The sequence below is a fragment of the Cavia porcellus genome, unplaced genomic scaffold, assembly GCF_034190915.1.
Source record: "Cavia porcellus strain 051 isolate PalLab524CR breed Dunkin Hartley unplaced genomic scaffold, mCavPor4.1 scaffold_1, whole genome shotgun sequence".
Taxonomy (NCBI): Eukaryota; Metazoa; Chordata; class Mammalia; order Rodentia; family Caviidae; genus Cavia; species Cavia porcellus.
This window is the reverse complement of record NW_026947484.1, coordinates 146,778,897-146,804,260: the sequence shown is the minus strand read 5'-3', so window position 1 is coordinate 146,804,260 and position 25,364 is coordinate 146,778,897. Positions and strand designations below refer to the sequence as shown.

General features: G+C 40.0%; 1 protein-coding gene across 2 annotated transcripts in view; it reads right to left on the bottom strand.

Moving 5' to 3' along the window:
* Ddah1 (dimethylarginine dimethylaminohydrolase 1) overlaps nt 1-25,364 on the bottom strand; it is a 267,646-nt gene that overhangs the window by 5,704 nt on the left and 236,578 nt on the right. For both annotated transcript variants that reach the window (XM_063257423.1, XM_063257413.1), the window contains exons 3-4: nt 24,283-24,356; nt 23,368-23,487 (exon numbers count right to left, since the gene is read on the bottom strand). In XM_063257423.1, coding sequence (XP_063113493.1) covers nt 23,368-23,487; nt 24,283-24,356 — 194 coding nt within the window. The remainder of the gene's footprint in view (nt 1-23,367; nt 23,488-24,282; nt 24,357-25,364) is intronic.

Genomic DNA, 25,364 nt, shown 5'->3' with positions numbered 1-25,364 from the left:
TTTCCATAAGAAAGAAGGACTATTACAGTAATCAGGACGGTTAATAGTCAGATTTAGAAATAAGCTACCTCCCAAATTTGCTCTTCTCTGTCCATTCAGGTTGAATGTACTTGTCTGTTCACAGGTGATGCCCTTCCTATAAGGAGCAAAAGAAAAACTTGTATTCCTAAGCATTACTCTCAGGGATTCTGATTTGGCAGATATAGGGTACAGGAAATATAGGAATCTGAATTTTGAAAGCCCTGCAGATAATCCAAGGTAGGGAGTCCTTGAGACCAAACTTACAGAAAAACTAACTTAGCAGGTCTATTGTTCAGATGATGTATCTACTATGACTTTAGTGTAAAACAACTTTAAAAAGAACACAGTATTTAAAATGTTGATGCCTCACACACAGCTCAACAAAAAGCAAAACAATGAACAACAAAACAAAAAGCAAAATAACTTCCTTTTTTCTTTAAACAATAAAAATATTCAAATACCAAAGAAAAAAAGGCAGATTTTATTTTGGGATGAGACATGTGGTCTGTCATCTGTACATTGTAAAGGATCCGCTGACATGCCAGGCTCTGGAGCTGTAACAGGATCTCTTCCACAATCCGGCTCGAATGTACCTATTCTTCACTCTCTGTGTAGAAATGTGTTCACGTGACTCGGCAGATTTGCACACACTGTCATGGTGGCACTGGACAGTAGGGTTAATAACCTAGGAGAGTAGAAGATGGACTGTGTGCTCCCCGTGGAAAATTAATTCCCAAGAGAACATGAAAAGTAGCACATAGTAAGCTCTTCTCCATGCACCAGTCAGGCAAATCATTTACTTCTCCTGCTGTGAAGTACATCTGGAGTGGAGAGAGGCCAGGAGCAATCTGATAGTGGGATGTTTTTCACAGAGGAGTAAACATCAGGAATGTGGGCAAACATAAGCATGGTATGGAAGGCCAGGAGACGGGAAAATGGGTAGGGTGTGGATCCCATTCTCCAAGAGATTACAGCCTTAATGGAGGACACAACAGACAAATAGATCATTAAATTATAGTGAGAACAACCAAGACATCAGGCTAAATACATTTACTATTTACTCTCAAAATTCTCATGAGGTCAAATAACTTGCTTAGGATAACAAACATCAATTCGAATCCACTCTGTGCAACTGAAAATTTTTCTTAATCATCTCAGTTTGCTTTTTTTGATCTCCATACATCAGAATAATCTCTCCCTCCTATAATTCTTTCTTCATATGTAATTCTATTTGATGGAGTTAAAGAATCTGACTTCATCTTCATTTTTCTTTTCTTTCCTTTTTTTTTTGAGACTGTGTCTCACTGTGTAGTTTAGGCTAACCTTGAACTCACTATGTAGCCCGGGTTGGCCTCTGATTCTGTAGTCTTTCTGCCTCAGCCTCCAGAGTGCTGGGGTCGTGTACACACACACACACACACACACACACACACACACACACCCCACAACTTCCAGTTTTCTTTTTTTTATACATATTTCAAAATTTAAATTATTCTTTGAAGGGATAAGCCACTAACACAGGTCAGCTGTGGAATGGGTTCCTCCTTAAGTGCCCAAGGAGAGAAAGTTTAGATATATTTCACCATGAACATTTAGACCTATTCCAACTTCTTAATTTAAAGACACTCCTAGTGACCATTTTTTTTTCTAAAAAAATCAATATATTCAACTTGGGCCTCTTTATGAAATGGATATGCCTAAAAATAACATTGAGAAGCTTCAGAGGAAAAAGGTGAGACTCAGGTAGCTTTTTTCTATTACAAATTGTCACAAATTTCTATGTGGACTTTCTTTTGTGCTGTTTCCAAAACACAGTGGTGCTAGAACACCACTTGCTTTTTGGTGGGAGGCAGCACAGTCAGATCACGATTCTGGAGTCAGATTTGAATTTGAGTCCAAGAGCTAACATTTCTTAACAGTATGTATTTAACCCCACATTTTGATTTCTTGGTTTTCACATCTACCAAATCGGGATAACAGTTTTCATAAATGTATTATGAAAGTTAAATGAAGACATGTACATAATAAAGCATATTAATAAGCTCTCAGTAAATCCTCACAAATATCACACCAATATTTTATGACATGATCAAATGAGACCCAAGTTCTCAGACTACCATCCCACCTAATCATGTGACAAGCAACAACGTTTGACCCCATTCTTAAAACAGCCTGTTTTGGAAGTCAATTCTAGTTCTTAAAAGACACAATAAAACTATATCTTTGGTGGTTTCCTGGTGATTTGCCAGCCTCCTTTTTTACTTATTCTTTTACATTTCTCCTTCATTATTGATGACTATTAATTTTTACAAAATCCTGGTTTCAATGCATATATTTTGGTCCTATATGTTTCCCCTATTCCCTTCCTTTATAGCCAGCCTCTCACCTCCCCCTTATCCCCTTCCTCTTATCTGATAATACTTTCCTTTCTGCTTTTTTCCCTTATTTTTTAGATTCAACATATTAGGGAAGAAATGTGGTATTTGCCTTTTTGAATTTGGCTTGTTTCATTTAACATAATGGTCTCCAGATCCATCCATTTTTCCCGTGAATGATCAAAATCTGTTCTTTACAAATGAATAATACTCCAATATATCTCATTTTCTTTATTCATCTGTTAATGGGTACCCAGTTGATTCTTTATCTTGGTTATAAATTGTGGCACAATAAACATGGGTATCTTAGTATCCCTATAGTATGCTGACCTTAATTCCTTCAAGTGTATGCCAAAGAACAGTATAGCTATTGGATGGTAGGTCTACTTTTTTGTTGCTTTGGAGGAACCTGCATACTGATTCTCATAGTGACTGTACTAACTTACACGCCCGCCAGCAATGCAGAAGAATTCCTTCTCCCCCTTCCCCTTGTATTCTCATCATTTATTTACTGTTTTTAATATTCTTGATAGTAACTGTTCTGACTAGGGTGAGATGGACTGTCAATGCAGTTTTGATTTGTCTGATGGTTATAGATATTGAACATTTTTTCGTATACTTTTTGGTCATTTGTACTTCTTTTGAATAGTGTCTGTTCAGCGCATTTGCCAACTTATTAATTGGACTATTTGGGTTTTTTGGTGCTAGGTTTTTCAAATTCCTTAAATATTCTAGATGTTAATCCTCTGTTGCAGTAGCTGAGAAAGATTTTCCCCCAGTCTGTAGGCAGCTTCCCTTTTCCTATGGCTGTATTATTGAACACATAATTCAACACTAGCATCCTTTTTTGCCTGGATCTCTTAGACAGAAATGCTATAAAGTTCCCAAACTTTTCAAAAGAAGGATATATTTTAACATGAGAATTTTCTTGAAGTTTCTTTCTTTAGCCAGACTGCTATCCTTGAATGATGACCAGGTATAATGGAGCAGACAGAGCCTGGCTTCAGAGTGAGGAAGACCTGGGTCTGAAGCTGTATCAGGCACACAGTAACTGTGAAATTGGGTGAGTTATTTAAACTTTCTTAGCCTCAGTCTCCTTAGCTGAAAAGTGGATGGACATTCCATACTTGCTCACCATAGGGTGACTACGAAAATTATTTTAAAATCATGTGTGTGTTATGGCTCATATCTAGATGTCTCCTGAAAGCCTCACATGATCATATAGGTGGGGCTTTTGGGAGATGGTTGGATCTAGGATGTGTGATGCCGGGATCAAGCATGTGATGCTGGGATTGATTCCTGGTGAGATGCTGGGATTAACGCTGCCCCTCCCTGAGTATAAGGGTGGGCACCCTGGGTAAGGTATTAGGGACAGAAAGAGGGCTGTTGCCTGTCTCTTGTAGCTTGCTGCCTTTTGTCTGTCATAAACTGTTTCTTTCTGTGATACTCCTCTGCCAAAGCCACTCTGCCTTGCAGCCAGCCAGCTATGAGCTGAAACCTCTACAAACTGTTAGCCAAATAAACCTTTTCTCCTTTAACTTTGGGGGTTGAGTATTGTGTCTCAGTAACAAAGAGCAACAGTATGTAAAGTGCTTAGCACAAACTTTCAGCACATATTAAACATAATAAATGTGAGTTCCTGTCCCTCTTTGTTTCCTGCAAGTCACTTGGCAAACAACAGAGGACCAAAATATATTTTAAACAATTTGATTCATTCCTTCATTCTTTTCACTCTTTGAAAAAGGATATAGAGAGCCTCAGGAGTATACTGCAATCATCTATGTGTTCAAGCACATGTGTAAACAATTACTTTCCCTCAGAAAAAATATGATATATTGTAGATCCAGAAATACAGTTCGTTATTTAATGTGAAAGTTAGCTAAAATCAATGAGCCGAAGTTTGTCTTCTTTACTTAGTCATACAGAAGGGCACTATATCCTGTGGTCCCAATACAAATGAAGTTAGTTGGCAAGGTAAGATACAGAAGTGGTGAACCTTAAATAAAGTGGACAATTTGTAGCACATAAAGGCATTAAAACAAAGACAGAAAAAAAAAGTGTGTATCAAAGCAAATGTATAAACTTCTGTGACTTTGTGACCTCTGTTTTAGTGAAATAATCTGATAGCCAGTGGGGAGGTTGCTTTTTTAATGGGTGTTGTGGGTCTCTATTTAGATGCAAGATGACACTCAGCATTTGTAAGATATTTTAGCAGTTGCTTTTCTGAGCAAGCTGCTTCTTTCCAGCTGTAGCCCATGAGACCACACAATGTCTGAATCTCTGCTTACTTTGTGTTGTTGAAGGTCAGTCTGCTCATGTTTGCAGTCTGAACTGTTCTCTCTTTTTTTCTCAATTTGGACTTAGTTTATTTAAGAAATTCAGGATTTTTTCCAGATGCCTTTGGCCGGAAGTTATTCCACAGAGGTCCTTCAGACATGGTATGTACAGCCACTGCCACCTGATCAAACCTAGCCATAAACCAAAATCCAGAAAATCTACTATTTCCCTTGACTTAACTTCCTAGGTACTTGGAAGAGCTGTGGGAAGCTTAGGGTCCTGTGTATTCAGGTGAGGTGCTCCCAATCAGTCATAAGCACCTGATAATTGCCAGTTGGTTTTCCCACTTAATTCATGGTTTCGTGATCATTCACTGCGCTCCTTATCCACAGATAAAGGAATTACATAGGTCTTGAAATGGAAGATGCTTGGAAATAGAAAGAGACATGGGATGGCTGCCTCACTGGCTCCATCTGAATGAAGTCTGGACAAATCTCCCACCTGCCCGCCTGACTCAGCACATCCGGTGGTGACTCTGAAGCTGAAACATGGAAAGTCGTACATTCCAGAGGAAGTGTTTTCAAGGACTGTTACCAGTACCTACTTCTTGTTTACCAGTGAGTAGACAAACTAAAATCTCCAAGGTGGTGCCTACTTCAGAGAGTGCCAGTGTTCACCAGCAGACCGGAAACTCTGGATTTCCTTTCTAGTTCTGGTTTTTGTTGGCTCCACCCCCCATCCCATGTCTCTTCCTATTTCAGCCTTATATTTATAATTTCCCATGAGAGTACTCCTAAAATTCCTGACGTAAGGGCCAGTGCTCAACACAGAAATGTTTGAAGACACTTTTACTTTTTGCATTACTAGGAGGAAAGGAATTCTACTATTCTTTATGGTGAAATAATTTCATGCCAAGAATATATGATGTAATTTACTGACAAATTCTACTGAGAGTTACTCTAAAAATAAATGTCTTAACAAAACCACCAAAGGTACTTTAGAGAAGCTTTTCAATTAATTTATCAAGGCCCCAGGGTCATCATTTTTAGATAAATTTAAAATATGCTAAAAGAAATGACTTTTAGTAAGGAACAGGCCTTAGAGTGATGAGTCAACTTAACTGTGAATAAAAGCTGCTTTAAGCCTAGTCTCTCTCTAATGAAAAGGATTTATAAAGCAATAACTGTAAATAATAAACAAGAAATACAATTTTTTTCCATGAAAAAGTGAACTGTTTATTTCAAACAAAGAGCTTCTGCCATCTTGAATGAATAACAGGTTTCTTTTTCTGTCAGGGTGATGGCTTTCCTTTTTTACATGTTTTTATGGTCTGAGCACAACAGCTTGCTGTTTATTTAGAGCTGGGTTCAGGAGGTGCACACATATGTGCGGTATGTAAGATGCAAGCCGTCACCATGCAGACAGCCTCAGCAAGGCTGTAGCTTTGTAACTTCTCTGTGGTACATCTCACGGGCCCCGCAGCGGGAGGGGAATGCCATGGCAAGACCAAGACGCAGGGTTTGTTTTCCCTTTGCGGATGCACAGAGTCTTTGTGAAAAGATGAGCATCATTTCAAATATCCCGGGAATGTGACTGTTGGGCTGTTTTGTTCTATGTTCCAACATTTTTTCCTTACAAAGTTGGAGGAGGTGGTTTTGTTCCCGCGCGCTGTGTAAACAAAGTATTCCTCTAACCCCAGGGACTGTACTTCCTGCCTCTCACTGCACACCATGCCAGAACGGAAAGCAGAAAGCACCTAAACCCTCCACACGTCACACAAATTCCTCTCCCTAAAAGCAGATTACTCTGTATCCTGTAAGACCTCAGACTCAACTCTGAAAAATCCACATAAATTTTCTAGGATTGGGGGGTAGATTTGGGGAGTCAAGTCATTATTTCAAGAATCTTTTCTAACTTTTGCCAAAGGAATCATACCACTCCATATAATAGGATTAAAGTGATTATTACTGGGATTGGATAGAATTTGTCAGTTCAATTCAACAACCCTTTATGCACTGCCCTCTTTGAGTCAGGCACTATGGTGATATATGTGAAGAAGAAAGATGCAAAGACAGCTTAGTTCTGGCTTTCGGAGAGAAAAATCTATATCAAGGCAGGGTGTGCCGGCAGTAAAAGTAAAGGCCAACCTCACACAGGCAGTTCCTTAATGAAGAAGACATGTTGCCACCGCGGAGCTGGCCTGAGATCATCTTTGCCATAACCCAGTCCTCACGGTCTGTCACACAGCTGCTGCTTTGGAGGAACTGGCTGGGCTCCCCAGAGTAGAGTTGTCACAGATAGAGTGGGAACTCTCCAGTTTTTAGCCAACAAAGAGTCTGCATAGCTAGTTGCATTAACAACCAGGCATTTCCGATAGTTCTCACCATTTCTGGGAATTTTCTCATCCAAAGGACTGGAAGGCAGTTCCATTCTCTGGCTTCTTACTCATGCTTTCTTTGTATTACAGTAATTATGTTTAAAAAAAAGTTTTGGCCTATGTTGTTTGACAGAACCATTTAAGCCCTAATAGTTCAAATACTGAAGTGAAGGTGTATAGAAACTATTTAGAGATGTGTTTAGGAATATTCAGTGCACAGTTGGCTCGCTCTGAATTGATCTATGATATGAATCTATCATATCAAAACTAAATCCAGATTAAAAGCAACTAATTATAGTCTGCTGCGATTGACACTATAGAACTCATAGGTATTTTTTATTGCTGCTGGATATCTAAAATCATTCATTCATTTACTTATCATCCATCAAGAGTTTACTGAGAGCCTGAAACAAAGCAGGCATCAAGGCCTGGCAATCCAATATAACTATGGCTAACATTCTAAAATGGATATCATATTCTTATGTTTTATAGCCTTCCACAAATGAGCTTGAAATGAACACAGCCTGAAGGACATTGTCTTTCAAACTGTCTTCTGTTATTGGTGGGATATACAGAATCTAACAATAATGTTGCATGGTTCTTAATTATGTCTGCAGAATTTCCATGCCAAGTATTTCCTTCAAAGCCAGCTGCTGTGTTCTGCACAAATTATTTCTTAAAAGTGTCTCCTGAGATCCACACCATGTTGGAACTTAGGACTCTGGGAAGCCAAGCCAGCACCTCCCCTCCCTGGTAAGCGGCGGTAGTGTGGCCCACTGCAGCCCTTCCAGGGGGAGAACTAGCAGTGTCTCCTGAGATCCACGCCATGTTGGGACTTAGGACTCTGGGAAGCCAAGCCAGCACCTCCCCTCCCTGGTAAGCGGAGGCAGGGTGGCAGACTGCAGCCCCTCCAGGGGGAGAACTAGCAGTGTCTCCTGAAATCCACGCCATGTTGGAACTGAGGACGCAGTGAAAACAAATGACCATTCTGCCTCCCTGCTTAGCAATAGTGAACCTACTGCTACATGGCCTAGAGTCAAATATCCCACTTCCCTGATCCTCCTTCTCCTCCCGCTCCCAGTCCATTAGCAAGTGGGAACCAGAAATCTGAGCATCTCCTGGGAGGTTGACCATAGCAAATAAGGGGGTCTTCCTTCTACCATTTCTTTGAAGGCAAATATTTTTATTACTGTTATGCTCTTTTCTTATTAGTGGTACTGCTCTATTCGATATTCTGTTTTGATAAGTTCTATAGTGTTCTATATTTCATCTCATTTTGATATACGGGATTGAAAGAACAACTATTACAAAGATAACAAAATATACTGTGATACCTATTACTGTTATCCCGGTAACCTGCTGTGAAGTTCTGTACCAATTTCACTGTACGATCTTAGTTGGCTTTATTCTGACTTATTCTGTTGTATACTTTCAAAATAAAAATTAAAAAAACCACACAAATTATTTCTCAAACTTGCTGCTGTTCCTTTTGCTTGGATCGTATGAACCTTATGAGTCTATGCAAGAGATTTCTTACACTGTTGAAACTGTAACAGCAATTCACACAAAGCATTTCTGAGATGAACTCTTAAAACCCAGTGGCTTCTGCTTCTCAGGCAAGAGCTCAGCATTGCTGAAGATCCAGGAAGCAGGGCACAGGCAGAGGAACAAGGATAAATATCTCTAAGTGACTGCCAGCCTTGACTGGAGTTTTATTTCAGCAGTGGAGAGGAAGAAAATACAGACCATAGCACCACTTTCCAAATGCAGAATCTGGACTCCTTCCTTTCTGTATTATCTTTGCCTGTGCATACTATAGTTCTGTAGCAGATGCAAATATGCGATCCTTTTCTTACGTCTTGTATGTAAATCAGTATACAGCTACTTACTTGGTTTGAGGGCTATGCCCTGGTGTGCTTCCTCAGATGCCTGCATCACCACACTCTTTGGTACCCTAAGTTCCACCATCAAAGATTAATTCCCTTGGGTACTAGTACTTGCTGATCTTTAAGGTTCTTTTGGGCCATTCAATAGAAAGAAACAACCAGAACATGCATTTTCTATTCATCAACATGTTCATCTAGTCTACATTCATTTGTCACAGCAACTTGTGTCTTGGGTGGGTTGGCTATTCAGTAATTTGTCAGAGATCACATATTAAGACAGTGAATCTATGATTCACTTCCAGGTTTTTCTGTCTTCAAATGCCTGTTTCTTTTATCACTTCCACCTACTGCCCTGTCACCTTGAAAGACTATACCCAGAGCTCATTCACTAGCAGCTTGTAGACTGATTTTTCTTCTAGAAAGAATTTGTTTGACATGTACATATTTTTTAAAGTTTACATTTGAATGCATTTTAGACAGAGAACATCCAGTCCCTGGAGTCATCTGAGTTCGCTAATGGACTACAAGTCTTGGGTTCCTGGAGCTGTTTTTCTAAGAAAAGAGCAAAGCCTTTGGAATGGAAAAAGACAGTGAACAAAGTGTTCATGTGGCCCTCAGAGCGGCAGAGGAGTGGCTCCAAGATAGGAAGGAGATGAGGAATGGCCAAGAATGTAAGATAGGCAGTGAGGGCCAGGACCAGCCACCCTGTCACCCTGACCTTATCACTGGAGAATTAATGCTTATTCTTTACATGAGCAAATGACTCCTTGGTTATTATTAGTAGGGCATGCATTGAAATGTTTTCCCTCCGCAAGAATTAGGATTGCTTTGTTTTCTCTTACTCATACAAAATTCCCTGCTCAGTCTGCTTGGCCATTCATAGAAGGGTTGCTAGGGTTAAGGAAAAGTTTGCACTAACATAAGAATATTCTTTTTTCTGGAACAGGGTGAAGAAAACCATCTTTGGGATTACTTTTTTCTTTTTTCCCTTGTGGTGCTGTAGATTGAACCCTCGGTAAGCAAAAACTTTCTTACTGATACACCCCCAGCCAACATCTCCCATGGAATTACATAATTCCATCTATAACTACATTCTTAGCTTTAGGGGCTAAGGAGAGTCTTTTTGGCACTTTTGATCTTCAGCTCTGGGCAATACTGTGCTGATTAATTAGGAGGGAATGTTTTTGAAACATACTGTACCCACCTAAGTTTGTTATAAATGTTACCAATATGAAGAATGGATAGCATACAAAAGTGCTGAATATTCTTTTTTTTCTTAACCTTGTCATTCATTTAAATCTTTTTTTTATTTTAAAAAGCAAAACAGAAAAAAGGATAGAAATGATACAGAATTTAAAAAAACAGTAGGCAAATTAACACTAGCTAATATATTGCATATTGTTGTCTTAGAAGTAGTTGTTCAGGTTAAAAGATCTAGGCATAAAAAATGATCAAACAGTCAAACAATGGCAGCACAAACAGTTCCCCATGATGAACTAACAGAGATTAGTAGTACAGGTATCTATCTTGCACATATATCCATACACACAGTTATACGTGTATCCCTATACACATATAATCTTTTCCTTTCTTCCTTTTCTCTTATCCCAGTTGTTCTTTCTTTTTGAGCACTTTCTTTCCCTTTCATTATTACAACATCTACTGTACATTTTGGATCTTACTACTCTTGCAGTTTCATTTAATTCTTTCAAACCAACAGAATCTAGAGTTTGAGGTCAGCCTTTCATGGCACCGGAAACCAGAGTGTGCAGGGAGAGGGAGGGAGTTCTGCTTTTTTGCAAACCTGTCCTTCATTAGAGGGTGAGTGTTCTGTACTATTAATTTTATTTTGCCAACTGATTCCCATGGAATCCTTTTGTTGTTTTTTGCAGAGTTTGTGTACCAGAGGGCAAACCAGCTGTGACTGACAATCAGTGTAGTTCCAACATGGTTGTTGGCTGAGATGTTTTGTGTACATTGTTGTTTCTTTTTTTCTCTTCCCTGCCAATAACTAATGTTAAAAGTTTGACTCCAAGCCTTTAGACCTTTTCTTGAACACATTTGTACTCAAACCAAAATCTGTTTATCCTCCTGAATTTGTCAGCCAAGGGGCCCGAACATCACAGTTCAGAAGCCTCAACTCTGCTTCTCTAATCTTGTTTCTTTTTTATAACTACTTAATTCCCAGCTACCAGAAGACCCAACTGCTGATGGGCAGCTCCAGGTTCGGAGCCATCGCAGTCTCTACATGCATCAGGTACGGTTAGCACCTTGCGTGTGACTTGCACAGATTAACATTTTGCTGAGATGATGTTGACAAATCTCATTCATATTTCAGGACTGGACTTCTTGCCCTCAGCATTAGTGACCTTTTGGGCTGTATAACTGTCTACTGTGGGCTGGCCTCTTCCTTGGAGAATGCTTAGTTCCCTGGCCTCTGCCTACCGCATGCCAGCCCGTCCTCCAGCCCTCCCTACGCCCCACATTGTGACAACTAAAAATGTCTCCAAATGTTGCCAAGGTTCCTTGGGTACAGAGTTCTTTGATTGAGAACCATGTTTTAGGAGAAAGCTATCACATCAATTCATATTTTAGGAGAGGGCAGATACAGGAAGAAGGAGGAAAAACCACCAGAAAAAGAATGAAATCAAACTTCCAAGCAAGGATATAATTTATTCTTCCTCTGAATAAAATCCCTGATAGGAGATAGACTGGTATTTGAGAAAACAGTGGTTGACCCTACATGTCGTTTACAAGAAACCCAAATACCCCCAAATTACCACACCCAAATTGTGGCTCATGTCAACAGCTGATTCAGACAGTAGTTTTTCCCCCCACTCCTACTATTCTTTCTTTTCCTTCTGTTGGTGCTAGGGGATTGAACCCAGGGCCTTACATATGTAAAGCACAAACTTTACCACTGAGCTACACCCCTGGCCTCCCACGACACTATATTTTGACCTTTGCCCCTTCTGACAATCAATATACTTTTTTGGTTCAATTAAGTCAAGGTATCCGAGTCATTTCAGAAGAGGTCCAGGGAGACAGCGTCACAGAGCTGTACAGGGATTTATTTGCAGCAGAACTTGGCATGTGGTAGGTGCTCAGTCATATTATATTTGTTGAATATTAAATGAATGAACGATCTTTTAGCAGTGTGCTTTGGCAGCTCCACAACTCCTAAATTCCCCAGATACAGTTCCCTAGAAGATTCACTCCAAGTGAAATCTTCAGGAAGAGCACGAAGAACTGCCAGCCGGCACTGGGGCCGTATCCTTCTGTGTGATCAGTACTGGTTTCCAAATCTTTTACTTTAATCAGCTTTGCTAGTTCTCCAGAAATCCTTCTCAAATTCCCCTAACAAATTCAGAGATGGGGCCAGATTCAGTTCTTGTCCAAACAGAGATCTGGGCTTCCTTCCTCCTTTCACTATTCTTAGTTGTAGAACTTGGTATCGCGTTTGTTTTCAAGCCACAGGACTTCAGAGCTGGGAAGGAAGGCAGTCTTTTCTGTTAAAGTCTGAGAGTCTATGTGCCTAGTGAGAATTAGTAAAGAAGACTTCACTTCAGATGAACTTATTTAAGTGGATAAACATTAGTAACAGAAAGCAAGACCCTATATGGGAAACATGATAAATATCTTCCATTCTGGAAGCTTTCCCCTTAACCAGACACAGCATTTTAGGGAAAGATAGTGCTTCATAAGCATTTAGATTTTTACAATCTAGGTGGGAATGAGGCATGATTTTCCTTTGCATGTGAGGCATTTCTCAAAAATGCCAGTTATTTTACTCATTATATCATTCTGAATGGTTTTAGGTGGCATTTTCTGTTCAAGGGTGGACAATTTACATTTTAGGAGTGAGTTTCTCTCCCTGTCCACTATGCTGAGGCAGGAAGAGATGTCTGGTGAATTCTGGACACAGCCATGTCTCTAACTGTGTAGTCTCTGAATTACCTGTATCAGGATCACACAGTGTTCCTGAACTCCACGACAGTTCTGCCGAAACAGAATTGCTCATGGAGAACCCCAGGATGTGATGCACATTTTACATGGGTGCTTTGTGAAATTCTTGGGTTTATTACCTTTGAGACCCACTCACAGACTACTCACATTTAATTAGCACTATCTTCATACCTGAAGCATATCATTATTGCTATTGATAACTCCAACCACTAATAGCTGACCTATCTTGATTCTTTATCATTTGCCAGGGTGTGTGTGTGTGTGTGTGTGTGTGTGTGTGTGTGTGTATGTGTGTTTAAACTCTTTAAGAGCAGGTGATCTTGGGTATATGATCACAGCTTTGAAATTGGCCTTAACTTTTAGATGAGATAAAAGGAAATCGCTTTGGAAACCTCTCTCTGAAGCAACCTTTTACCTCTATAGACAGGTGGTGTTGTGAGCAGTGTAGGCACCTAACTGTGGCAACAGAACTGTCCAGCGAGCAAAATTGAAAAATGCAATTTAGAAATATTCTTAAAGGTTGCTGGACTAATATGACAATTTGAAAGATAAAAACAAGGAGGAAATATTAAGTAATTATCAGAGCAGGGTGATATGAGAGGGATGGCTTCACAGGAACATGGTAGCACATTTACTTTCAATTCATTTCTCTTGCATGTCATTTTTTTAAAGGGTGGCCCAAATCTTTGTATTGTGTTAGGCAGTGGGGATGTTTTCTGCAGGGACTGGAAGATAATTCAGTTATACGGTCACTTAGAATTTTTTTGTCTATGTTTAATAATATGCTTTATTAATCTTCAGCCAAGCAACAGGATACTCCTCAACACCTAAGGCATTTAATACATGTGATTTCCACAGAGTAACCCAAAACTCAGCCATTCTTTTTCCAGCTCAACTGACACATTTCTTAATCCCCTCAACGCCAAAGGTATTGCTGTTGGCATGGCCATGAAGATCACAGGGGTCAAGCTGTAATGTACAAAGCAACCTTGTGAGACAGGAATAATCATGTTTATTTTTCCCTTTCAATTTTTTGCCAAATCAATTTAGTCAAGAAAAAAATCTGATGCTGCTAGAGATGGAAGGTAGGCAAATGTTATAAAAGGTGCTTTTTTGGGGTGGGGTGGAGGGTGGGCTTTGTGTGAATAGATAAAGATAAAAACAAATAAATAGTAAAGGACAGAGCCTCCAAATTTGGATGAGCTCTGATTCCAGGGCTGCCAATGGAAACTGCCATGGCGCCAACCCCGCTAGTGTCTTATAAGCTTAGACCCTGGCCGCCTACCAGAGCTGCTGTCAGCTGGACATGTCTGAGTACCACTCGGTTCTCTCAGCATGAATCTAGGTCACTGAAATCCAGCAAAATACTTTTGCCCACCAATTTTCCATGGTTTTTTCCTTCCTATGAGGTGGAGAGAATGGAGTCCACAGTGACAGGGAGAGTATAAATTCTTTCTCAACACCTCCCCACAGACAGCCCATGCTGGTGGGTGCTTCTGGAGATACTTTGTTCCTCACCGTCTCCCCAGGTCTACCGCAGTGCCAGGCACAGAAGAGTTCTGCCATTATCTGCTGAGGTGGTGAACTGACCCCCCTTTCTCCCTTTACAGTCCAGGGGTCACGATGTTCTGTTACTTCTCAAACTGGCCTCACTTTCTGCACTGCCCTTTTCATTTTCAGAGGCTGCCCTGCTTGTCCAGATCCACCTCTCATTTGTTCCTGGACTGTGCAGAGGCATCTAGCTGGTTTATGACTCCTAATCTCTCTTCCCGTTAAATCATTACAGCATAATGCCTTTCCGAAAGACCGCCTTCTGCTAAACTCCTTGCTAAAACATTTTTGTGGCTCCCCAAAACCCAAAGAAAAGAAAATCTCAATTCCTTTGGCCACGGGCCACCTCAACTTCTGTCTTGGGCTTTATCTCTCTTTCTTTGCATATAGCCTCCATTACCACCACTGTTTCTTGCTTAAAAATAAATATTCTTCCAGGCTGTCCTTTTTGTAATGGCCATTTTTTTGGTTTGGGCCAACTGGTGGCTTGAATTGGGTCAGGTCCACTCAGAATTTGACTCTGGTTTCCTGTGATTACTCCTTCCTGAGAATTCCTAGCACCTTTAGTAGGACCTGAGCCATTTATAAGATACTTATCTTGCTTTACACAGTGATAGTGTTTATTCTTTAATGCTTTCTTATTTCTCCAGTTAAACTGGACCAGCTGTGAAGGCAGTGATTGCTTATCATTCACCTCAGTATTTCTGTGCTTGGGATAGTATCATATACAGTCCTGGCTGCTCAATAAATACTATTTTTGCATGAAGATCAGGAAGTCCAAGCTTCATATTCTACTGTGATCTTTTTTCAATTGCCTTTTAAAAAGTCTTTTTGCAGAAGAATAAAAATAAGGAGTGTTAGAAACTTTTTCTCCCCGTTGGATTTCAATGTATGAATTAAAAAATGATCTTGTTAGATATCCAACTTAATAGTTATGTATGTAAACTTGCTTTCTCAAGAAAACGGAGTAAGACTGGAGTCTAAAATCCTAAAGATGGAGCTAAAGCATGAGTCTTCCATCACTGACAGCCCCTGAAAGGACAGAGTCACAGCAGTCAGGGGTCCACAGTGAACTCACCCTGTCAGTCAGCTTTCTCACTGCTGAAACGCAGTATCCAACATTGATGACTTAGAAGAGGAAAGCCTTACAGTTTTAGCTCCTGTCTGGCTGGCTGGAAGGCAGAATGCCATGGTAGAAGGGCTAAATAGAAGAAAGCAGCTCACCTTGTAGCAGCCAGGAAGCAGAGCAGCTGAGGAGTGAAAGGGGTCAAAGACCAGACATAGATACCAAGGCCATGCTTCCATGAAACTACTCACAGACACACTTAGAAGTTGGATCCACCATTCCTGGGATGGATCCCAAAGGCAATTAGGTTGAAACTCCATCCTAACCATCATGCCTGCTTTGGAATAATCTTTACTGCAAGCGCTATACAATGATATGAAGGTTATTTATTTACAAGTAGTAGTAGACTTGCACCCTTAAGACATGGTCCTTCACCTTGACTGGCCATTTTTTCCAGTGGGAAAAAATGATGCTCTCCTTTCTCAGTGTGGCTGATTCAACTTTGGTTTTTTTTCCAAGAATAGACTGAGTACAGGACACAGGGTCACACAGGGAGAGCTGGATGCAAAGCCAAAATGACAATCCGTGAATTTGGATTCTAAGTTCACTGTTTTGCACTTATAACCACTTTGGACTTGTGGGCAGCTACGCTTCTTTAGCAGAATCGATATGATTAATTTTTAAAAGTAAATTCTTCTGTAATATCAGAATGGTGAGAAGTTTATTATTTTTGTTGTTGTTCTGGCACAAACCTTCATATATTAAGATTGGACCTGTTAGGTTCTTTCTGGGTGTGTGTGTTGGGGGGAGGGTATGGAAACACGAGTCACTTGTGAGTTTCCTGTTCTCAGAAAATGATAAGAATTCGTTGATTTTTAGTAACTTGGAATATTTTTCTAAGGAATTTCAGTAGGTCAAGTGGATTTAATGATGGCATTCAAATTATTACCTAATTAGGTACCGTGTTTCAAGTTTACAGTGTTGAATTCCAGGCCTCAAAAAAGGTAAGGTGTGTCTAGCTTACTGTGGCTTTAATTTGGATACTTTCTCTACTTTGACTGCTACTAATTAGAATTTGTTATTTTGCACCACATACAGATTGGCTTCTTCCTCAGTTGTATGTTATCTGGCATCCTGAGCTCAGAACTTTTTGAAATTGCAGGCATCCTATGAGGCAGTGGCTCTTTCGAATGGCCTGTGCATATGAATCATCTGTAGAGCTTTTCAAACATTCAGGTGTCAGGGCTTTATCCCAGAACCCAAACACTAGAATTTTCTGAGATGAGCCAACGGCAATGAGTTTTCCGAAAGTTTCTCAGATGATTTCAAACCTCTCAGATGATTTCATTAGGAACCACTAATTTTTCTTTTGTAGGTAATAGTCTTGGGTTATAAGGCCGCTTGTAAAGCTATTTGCTTAATCACCTAACAGCTTCTTGAATTTCCTCTACAATATCCCATAGGGTCAGCTGAATACTTTTTTAATATTCCATTGTGAAATGGACAGGATGAGCAGCAGTTTAAACATAATTCTTCATTTTTCCTCTGACATCGTTTGAAAGCTCAATAGAAAAGAAACAGACATATTACAATTCCCTTTCTCCTACTTGGCCCATTTTGCCTTCTTCCTGCCTTGAGACCAGCGTTAAAATTCAGCATGGTATTTTGCTCTCCTAGCTTCAAATTACTTACCGCCTTATCATGCCAGAGTATTTTATTTTGGCCACCCCAGCCTTATTGGCATACAACTCTGGGAATACTGTCAGTAAGGCAACTGCTGCCAGGAAAAGAACCATACACAGTTGGTATAAACTCAGAGGCTACTTGGTTTTGTGTTTTAATTTCTTAATAAAGCCATGGTTGATTTAAAAAAAATCATTGTCTTGTGGAACTGGAACAGACAACCGGAAAATAAGACTAAATTAAATCTACAATGGGGTTGTCAATATGTCTTTCAAAAGCAGAGATACAAAGAGGAAAGTCTTGTGGCCACAGACTATTCATTCCCTGCACCACCAACAACTAAAAATGCAGTCTTTATTTTTCCTTGCAATCATGCAGTTGATACTAGCTAATTTTCATTGTTGTCATGGGTTTTGCTATTGCATGATAGTTGTCATCAAAGAAAATTCCATGCAATAAAAAACCATGTGAAACCCAAACACATTAAAGGGTTTTTCCATCTTCATTTTTTATATGACCATCTATAAAATAACATGGACATTTTTGGACATAAAAGTCAATGCTGCTGTTGAGTCAAAATAAGAGGAAATACTGTCTGAGTGATCTCTGTTACACAGTTAGTCATTCAAAAAGAAAACAGGCTATGTAATTTGAATGAGCTGCAAAGCAGCTCTGGTTGTCATTCAAGGAATTTTGCAAATGCAGTTGGTTATTTCAGGAAGTACGTCAGAAACCTAAAAGGCATTTTCTTTGGGTTGCATTGTGAGCATTTTGATTTAAAATTACATGCCTATTGGAATTCTACTTACTGTATTTCAGCTCTATTTACATGACAAATACATTAAAAAAAGATGGAGTGTAGACCTTCATAATTTTTTCTATTTTCAAATTGTAACTTATTGTGGAAAAAAGAACAGAATTGTTAATACAAGAAAGAAAAAGACTAGACAAAATTTTAGATACTTAAAGGAGAAAACAACTGGTCTCTTGCCCAGGGTTAGGATGCTGAGTACGCGGCTCTTGCTGCCCGACCAGCAGGTGGCGCAGCCCCCAGCGCCTGGGAACTGCAATCCCCAGATTGGGCCAACAGCCTCCTGGGCGGATGAGTATCAGCGTTTTCTGTTGAAGGTCACCACCTCCTAACTTCCTTCCTCCTTTCTCCCTTCTCCTTTCTCCTTCCTCCCTCTCTTTCCTCCTTCTTCCTTCCTTCTTTCCTCTCTCTTCCTCCTGTCCTTTACCCGCCCTTCCTTCCTTCCTTTCATTTTATTTATTTATTTTTACTCCCAAATGATTGTAAGACTGAATGCCAAGGAGACTGAGTTAAAAGTTGTTACAGAGAATTACTGTGAGTCCCTCCTGAGGGCAGATATTACAATCTGTCCTCCTGTGACAGATAGCATGTAATTAACCCAGGTTCTTGGAAAGGAAGGCAATCTATTTTGGAACAGATCTAAAAAAAGGGGTGACATGCCTTACACAATTATTCTTTCTAATGTCCTTCTTTTTGCTTAAATAAAAAATTAAGAACTGATCAGTCTGTGGAAAAGAAGCATCAGATGGAGGGTAAAGCAGGACTTGGGAAGTAGACAGCCCCAGGGAATTATTTCTATAAGCCAGTCATGGTCCACTTCCAACTAGAGTTTTCATAAACTTAAAAAGTTAAAGTCTAGGATGAAAGTGGTGGCATACGCCTGTAATCCCAGTACTTGGGAGGCTAAAGCATGAAGATTGCTATGAGTTCAAGTCCAGCCTGGGCTACAAAGTGAGTTTTAAGCCAATAGCATAGTGAAACTCTGTCTCAAAAAGATAAAAAAAAAAAAGGTGTAACATACAAAATGGTCCTTTGGACCATGGCCTCCTCTTCCTTCTAAAATAAGCACTCTCTGAACTGCTAACAGTGCAGAGTGGTTTTGCCTGATTCACTTTATATGAATAGCACAATAGAGTATGTATACTTTGAAGGCTGGCTTCTTTTGTTTAAACTGTATTTGTGAGCTACAGTCTGAGCTATAGTGCAGTGAGTTCTCAGCTTTTAGAAGGTAGACATTTCTCCTAGAGGATGTGAATAGTCCTGATACCTGTGTACCAGTTAACTAATCTTACGTTATTCCTATTTATAAGATGAGGTGCAGGATCAAAGTGGCTCTTGTCCAGTGGAATGAAGGGAATGAGCTGAAAAGTGTGGGAGAAAAACTATAGAAAGGATAGGTTGTTCTAGAATAACTATGACTAAATTAAAGAAGTGCTGGGATCAGATTTGATGTTAAGTATCTGCAGGAGTTTTTAAAATCAACCTAACTCCCAGCACTTTGGCCATATCAATGTAAATTGCAGTAATAACATACCCTTTTTTCTTCCATCTCTAGGTTGGTATTCTGTATTAAATGTATTCTGGGTTATTCAGCAGAGTTGCTGAAATTGTCCTAGATGGATGGTTTTATTTAAATATGCAATGCATACACTATTAACTGTACCACAACCTAGACAGGTGTGATGACTATCTCCAGAAGAACTCACTTCATAAACGGAGAATGGACTGCAACACATCACAAAATGTTTTAAATGCAGTAAGATTGCCCAGAAACATTTGGCTCTCAGCTTTACATGAATATATAAAAACCAGCTTTCAGACTCTGAAGGAAACTGGTACCCAGAGAGCAGTGACAGATGTGGGCAGTAATCAAGCTTCCAGTGTGTGGCACAGGAAGGCACAATTCACTTCTGTTTAAATAATTTGCCCTTTAAAGGGATGCCCAAGTAGCCAGAGGCTTCTTTATAGAGGCAAGGACTCAGAAATCAAGATTTGCAATAGAAAATATAGATATGTGGAACTCATGACACTCCCAAGACCATTCAGATCCTGGAAACCAGCTAATAATGGGAAGCAGAGGGCAAGAGGGAGGGTTAGAGAGGGGAAGAGAAAAGGAACTCAGCCAGACCAGCCCATGGTAGAGCAATTATAAAGGTTTTTCCAATAGAAAAAGAACAGGTATGGAGTTGAGTGGTGCTGTAGTTTATGTCTGAAGTGTAGCCTTAAACACTCATGTGTTAGAAGCCTGGCATCAGCTGGTGGTGCTACTAGGAGGTTGTAGAATCTTTAGGAAGGAGAACCTTGTGGAAGAAAGTCGGGTCACTGGGGCCTGCACTTGAAGGAATATTGGGACCCATCCTCTCCTTCCTTCCTGCTGTTTTCCTGTTGCAATGAAGTGATCAAGTTTCCTCTGCAATACACCCTTTGCAATGCTGTACTCTCTTACCAATGGATCAAAGTCACATGGCCAAAGAACCATGAAACTGTGAGCCAAAATACATGTTTTCATCATTTAAACTGATTTATCACAATGATGGAAAGCTAACACAGTGATCAATTAAGGCAAGGAAATCTAATTTAGGAATCATGAGGTCCTGTCAAAATGTTATTTCATGAGATTTCAGCATTTTTGCCTACAAAATGGAGAAATAAAGCCAGCAGTGTTTTTGCTGTTTGTAAATAATATATCTTTTTATTAGTCTGTCTTTCTGTCTACCTATATCAATACTCATATCTCTGTTTAGTAGTAAGGCTGAACCCATGATTACTTTTGTTGATAGTTCTAATATAGGAGCCAAACTGTTCTCAAACAAATAAGCAGCTCGGTTTACCTCAATGTGAATTTTACCAATCCACCTATTTCTGACCTGAGACTGTTCCCTCTAGGAGAGCTCATTAATCTCCAGTTCACTTCGTCCCCGTTCTCACTACAAAGTAAAAGGACATTTTTGATGTTAGGAACAGAGCAGGTGGGCATTTGCCAACTCCACAAGGCCCAGGGTTAGGCAGCACATTTGCTGATGGAAAATACGATCTCCAAAGCATGCCTTTCTAGCTTGTGAGGAGTATTTATAGCTTCTGACATGGAAGGTTTCAAGTACAGAATGAATATCATTATTAATACTGACTCAAATGAACTCTAAGGGAAGGAGCGCTGGGAAATCTTCATAGGTTGTCCATAAGAAATGTGGTCTTACACAACTCAACAACAGGACAGAAAGGGTAAATGGAGAAATGGGAGTGGGATTGGGAGCTTGGCTTCTTTTCGAGATATCAGTGGTTCTCATTTCTGACTGTAACACCTTCCCTCTCTATTTCTTTTTCTTCTTTTTTTCTGCAAAAGGAACATGGGTACAAAATTCTGAGGAATTACCCTTCTGCTCAGAGACCTATGGGTATCCAGATTCCTGCTTCACAGTGATAATCTTGCCTTCCTCACTTTAAGTGCCAACCTCTTTTGACCTTACCTGCCCATCCAGAAAACCATAAGAAGGAGACACTTTGTTAGTTAGCCTAATCTGCTTATATGGTATCTCATGAATGTATTTTGCTTGTCTTTGTTTATACCACATTCCTAACCTGCCAAAGACTACCCATTCTTCAGAACCCACATCTTGTCCCCTTGTCTCCAGGAGGCTTTTCTGAATATTTAGCCTTCAGAGAGCTCCCTCCTTATCCCTGGACTTTGATAGCAACAACGGTGTATATACTACCTATTAATTAACCATAATGAATTATCTTTTATTCTGTCATGTGTTAAATTTCCCCAGATGGCTGACTTGCAGACTTGACTCAGTTATCTAATCTAGTAAAGCCTACTCAGAATGGCAAAAGGGGATACTTTTTCTAATTTGTCCATCAGGAAGAAGCTCTTTTTGCTGATTCACACAAAGCATGGCATAGGTCAGCTTAAACTCTCTCCTTCCCTTACAATGCATTTTGGACATGTGCAGACCAGGTCAGCTCCCATGGATAGATACTAGTTACTCCCAAAGGAGAAATTTCATCTCCTTATAGCCCCTGAATGACACCATTCATCAAACACTTTCTTTCAAGACATCATCTTTTTTTTTTTTAATACACAAAAAGCTGATGCAGTTTTCTGGATGAAGCAGAATTAAAGACACTCTAAAGCAAACTAAGAAAAAGGCATCATGATACAAATCTAAGACCGAGACAGATAATTCAGCAATAATTGTTAAAAGTCCTAGGAATGCCATCAAAGACAGAGTCTAGGAGGAAGGTAGGAAAGGCCAGAGTGGCCAGCTGAAGTAGCTGTAGATAATACAGAGGGGAAATTCAGTTCAAGGCAATGATTGCTGCCCAGGCAGATGGCATGAGGGCTGGCAATGAGACAGAAGAGTGGAGACCCGGGAGGGCAAACCAATAAATAGTACATGCTGGGGCACACTTATCTGCTCTTTGCTTAAGAGGAGTCTCTGGTTTTGGTCTTGAATAAACCATGTAGGTTGATATGCAGGGTCACCTCAGAGAAATGGACTGCGGTCCCAGCCCACCATTTAGTGCTAGCCTTGGTCTAGGGTGGGTCATTTGATCCAGTTTCCTTTTCAGCAAAAAAGAGATAACGCTACTCCATTCATTTATTTATCTATCTGCTCATTGTGGGGCAAACACAACAGAACATGATGGTGAGAGCAAGATCTTTGCCCTTATAGAACATCTAGATCATCTCCCCAGATTGAAGTTATGGAGAACAAAAGTGTCTCTGAACAGAAAGCACAGTAATGAGAGAAAGTTGTCATCAGTGACTTTCGCCCTGGATCTAACTGTATGACTTGGGACCTCTTCATGTGTTTAGACTATCCAGTCTCATCTAAAAAAAAAAAAAAAAAAAAAAAAGAAGAAGAAGAAGGAATTTCCTGTTCCCAACACAGAAGGTAACCTTTTTAGGTACTTAATTTTCTTAAAGCTTTCTAAAAATTCTTATGGATTAGTTCAGACAAAATGGAAAGGTGGGCTAATGCAAAGAGCCCCATGTACCACCTCCCCTACTTATGAAAGGAAATATTGAGGAGCTCTGTCTGGTGGCAGTGCCCTTCTGTCAGCTGGGCGCACAACTGTGATGAGCTTGGTGTTCACTATGCTGAATCCTGGCTGCTCAAGGAAACCTGGTGTGTGCCGAAGAACAGTTTGCCTGGGAAGAGCTCTTCCTACCCTGGGGCATTCCCAGTTCCTACTGAATGCTAGATCATGAGAGTGCACATCACAGGCAGCTCAAGTACCAGTCCGTTCTCCCCCTGCCAGCTCTGCCTGCTGCTCACCCAGTAGACAGAATCAGAAAAATCTTGTGGCAGACACTGCCAGTTGCAAAAAGGATACAGCTTTGTGTTTACCTTGAGGGCCTTCTGTGCAGATTCACTAGACCCAATTGCAATCAGGTTGGGCCCAGCCATGCTGCAGAAACTCTTCAAATGCAAAGAATCAGCCACTGGGACTGTGGAGACCGCATAATCCTGTGGAGGCAAAAGGGAAAAACAAGCAGTTTGGTATTGCACAATAATTCTAAAACTGATTAAAAACCCGCCTACGCCATATTTACTTCTGTGAAAGCTGCCAGGCCCTGAATATCTGGAAGCAAAGCTGGCACCTGTAGGCCTTGGTATTGGCAGTTAAATGAAGGCTGCTTCTGAGAAGGAAGCACAAAGTTTCCTTCCAGATGTGGGGCTGCGCCAACACCTCCACCAGCTATTTGCCGTAGGGGTGGATTACTCTGGGATGGTGGTTTGAATACCTTGTGCAAATTGTGGCTCAGCTAGAGCCTCACAACCTCATGGGAGTGATTGCCCTTCCTAAGCCATCTGGTAAGCCAATCTACCTGTCATCGGTAGAAGGACCCTGAAGGCATGTGCAAAACCTAGCATGTTCCTAGCACACAGTAAGCACCCATGTGCAGGTAACACTTGAATCTAATCTGAAATGGCACACTTAGTATAATCTGAAATCAACCAGGTCTTTAGAATATTTTTTTATATCATCAATTGTGCAGGGAGCTTGTGATTCTCTATAGGAGAAAACAGAAGATGACCATGCTAACTTGGTCAGCTGCTCCCATGCTACGGTAGGCTAATGAAGCCCAATTACTGAGAAATTTGAATTTGATAGCTTTTAAAATTTCTAGCAAATGTATAACAAGTAGGAATTATTTTGCAAAACTGGTGAAATACAAGCACCATTACTCATGTTGATTCAACGGGTCTATGAATACTTATTAATTACTCTGTGCCAGGCATAAATTATCCTTTACCTACCTTAAAAGTATCAGCCAAGATTTCAGCACCTCGTTGATTTGTCCTTTTGGAAAGGCCCACAAAAAATTCTCTGCCTATAACAGATGTCACGGAACACAGTGAGTGTGTGGTCCCAGAGGTGGCGCACCATTTTGTTTATCTATAAATAATGACCTTAAAGCAGCACACAAATGTTTCCTGGCACAGAGAATGGCTCCATCAAATGATTCCTCCTAAAAACTAGCTTTTTGAAATTCACAAACAGAAAGGATAACAGTGGTTTTTCAGGAACTGAGAGAAGAACATTAGGAGGTCTCTGTGTACTGGGAATGGAGTTCCAGCTTAGGAAGAGAATTCTACAACATGAAGACACTTACTGCCTCTGAATGGACTTCTAAAAATAATTAAGGTGATAATTTTTTTTTTTTTTTGAGACAGGGACTCACTATGCAGGTCGGGCTAAGTTTGAGGCCTAGGCTGGCCTCAAACTTGCAGCGATCCTCCTGCCTCTGCCTCTCATGTGCTGGGATCCACCATACCTTGCTAGATGATAAATCTTACGCTATGTATATTTTACACAATAAAGAATAAACGTTTTATTTAAGAAATTATAGAATTAAACACATTAATAAACTATAATCAGATAGCAATGATGAACTAGTAGTACTATACTTTGTTCCCTCTTGAAAGAATGCTGCTAGATATTAGTGAAGCTGGATGCTTTTTCTTACACTGATCATATAAGGCCTGGAGAAACTGTACGACAAATGAGTTCAATACTGACTGACCTTTAGGTCTGAGCTCTAAGAGCTCTGTCTCTTAGACTATATATTTATTTATTTTAAATCAAAACATCTATCTGCAAAGTGCAAAAGTTTGGGAGGATTGAACTTTCTTATTTGATTTTTCTGAAATTCTGCAGTTTGTCTACTCAGAAAGAAAAACACTAAATGAAAAAGGTCTCTAAATTATAGGAGAAGAATGTGAAGATTCTTAAATTTCCTCAATTTTTCTGTAAACTAAGTCTACCAGTGGAATGATAAATGAACAAATGGACTCTTCATATGGTCCTTATAAAAGAGGTAAATGACACAGGTCAGATG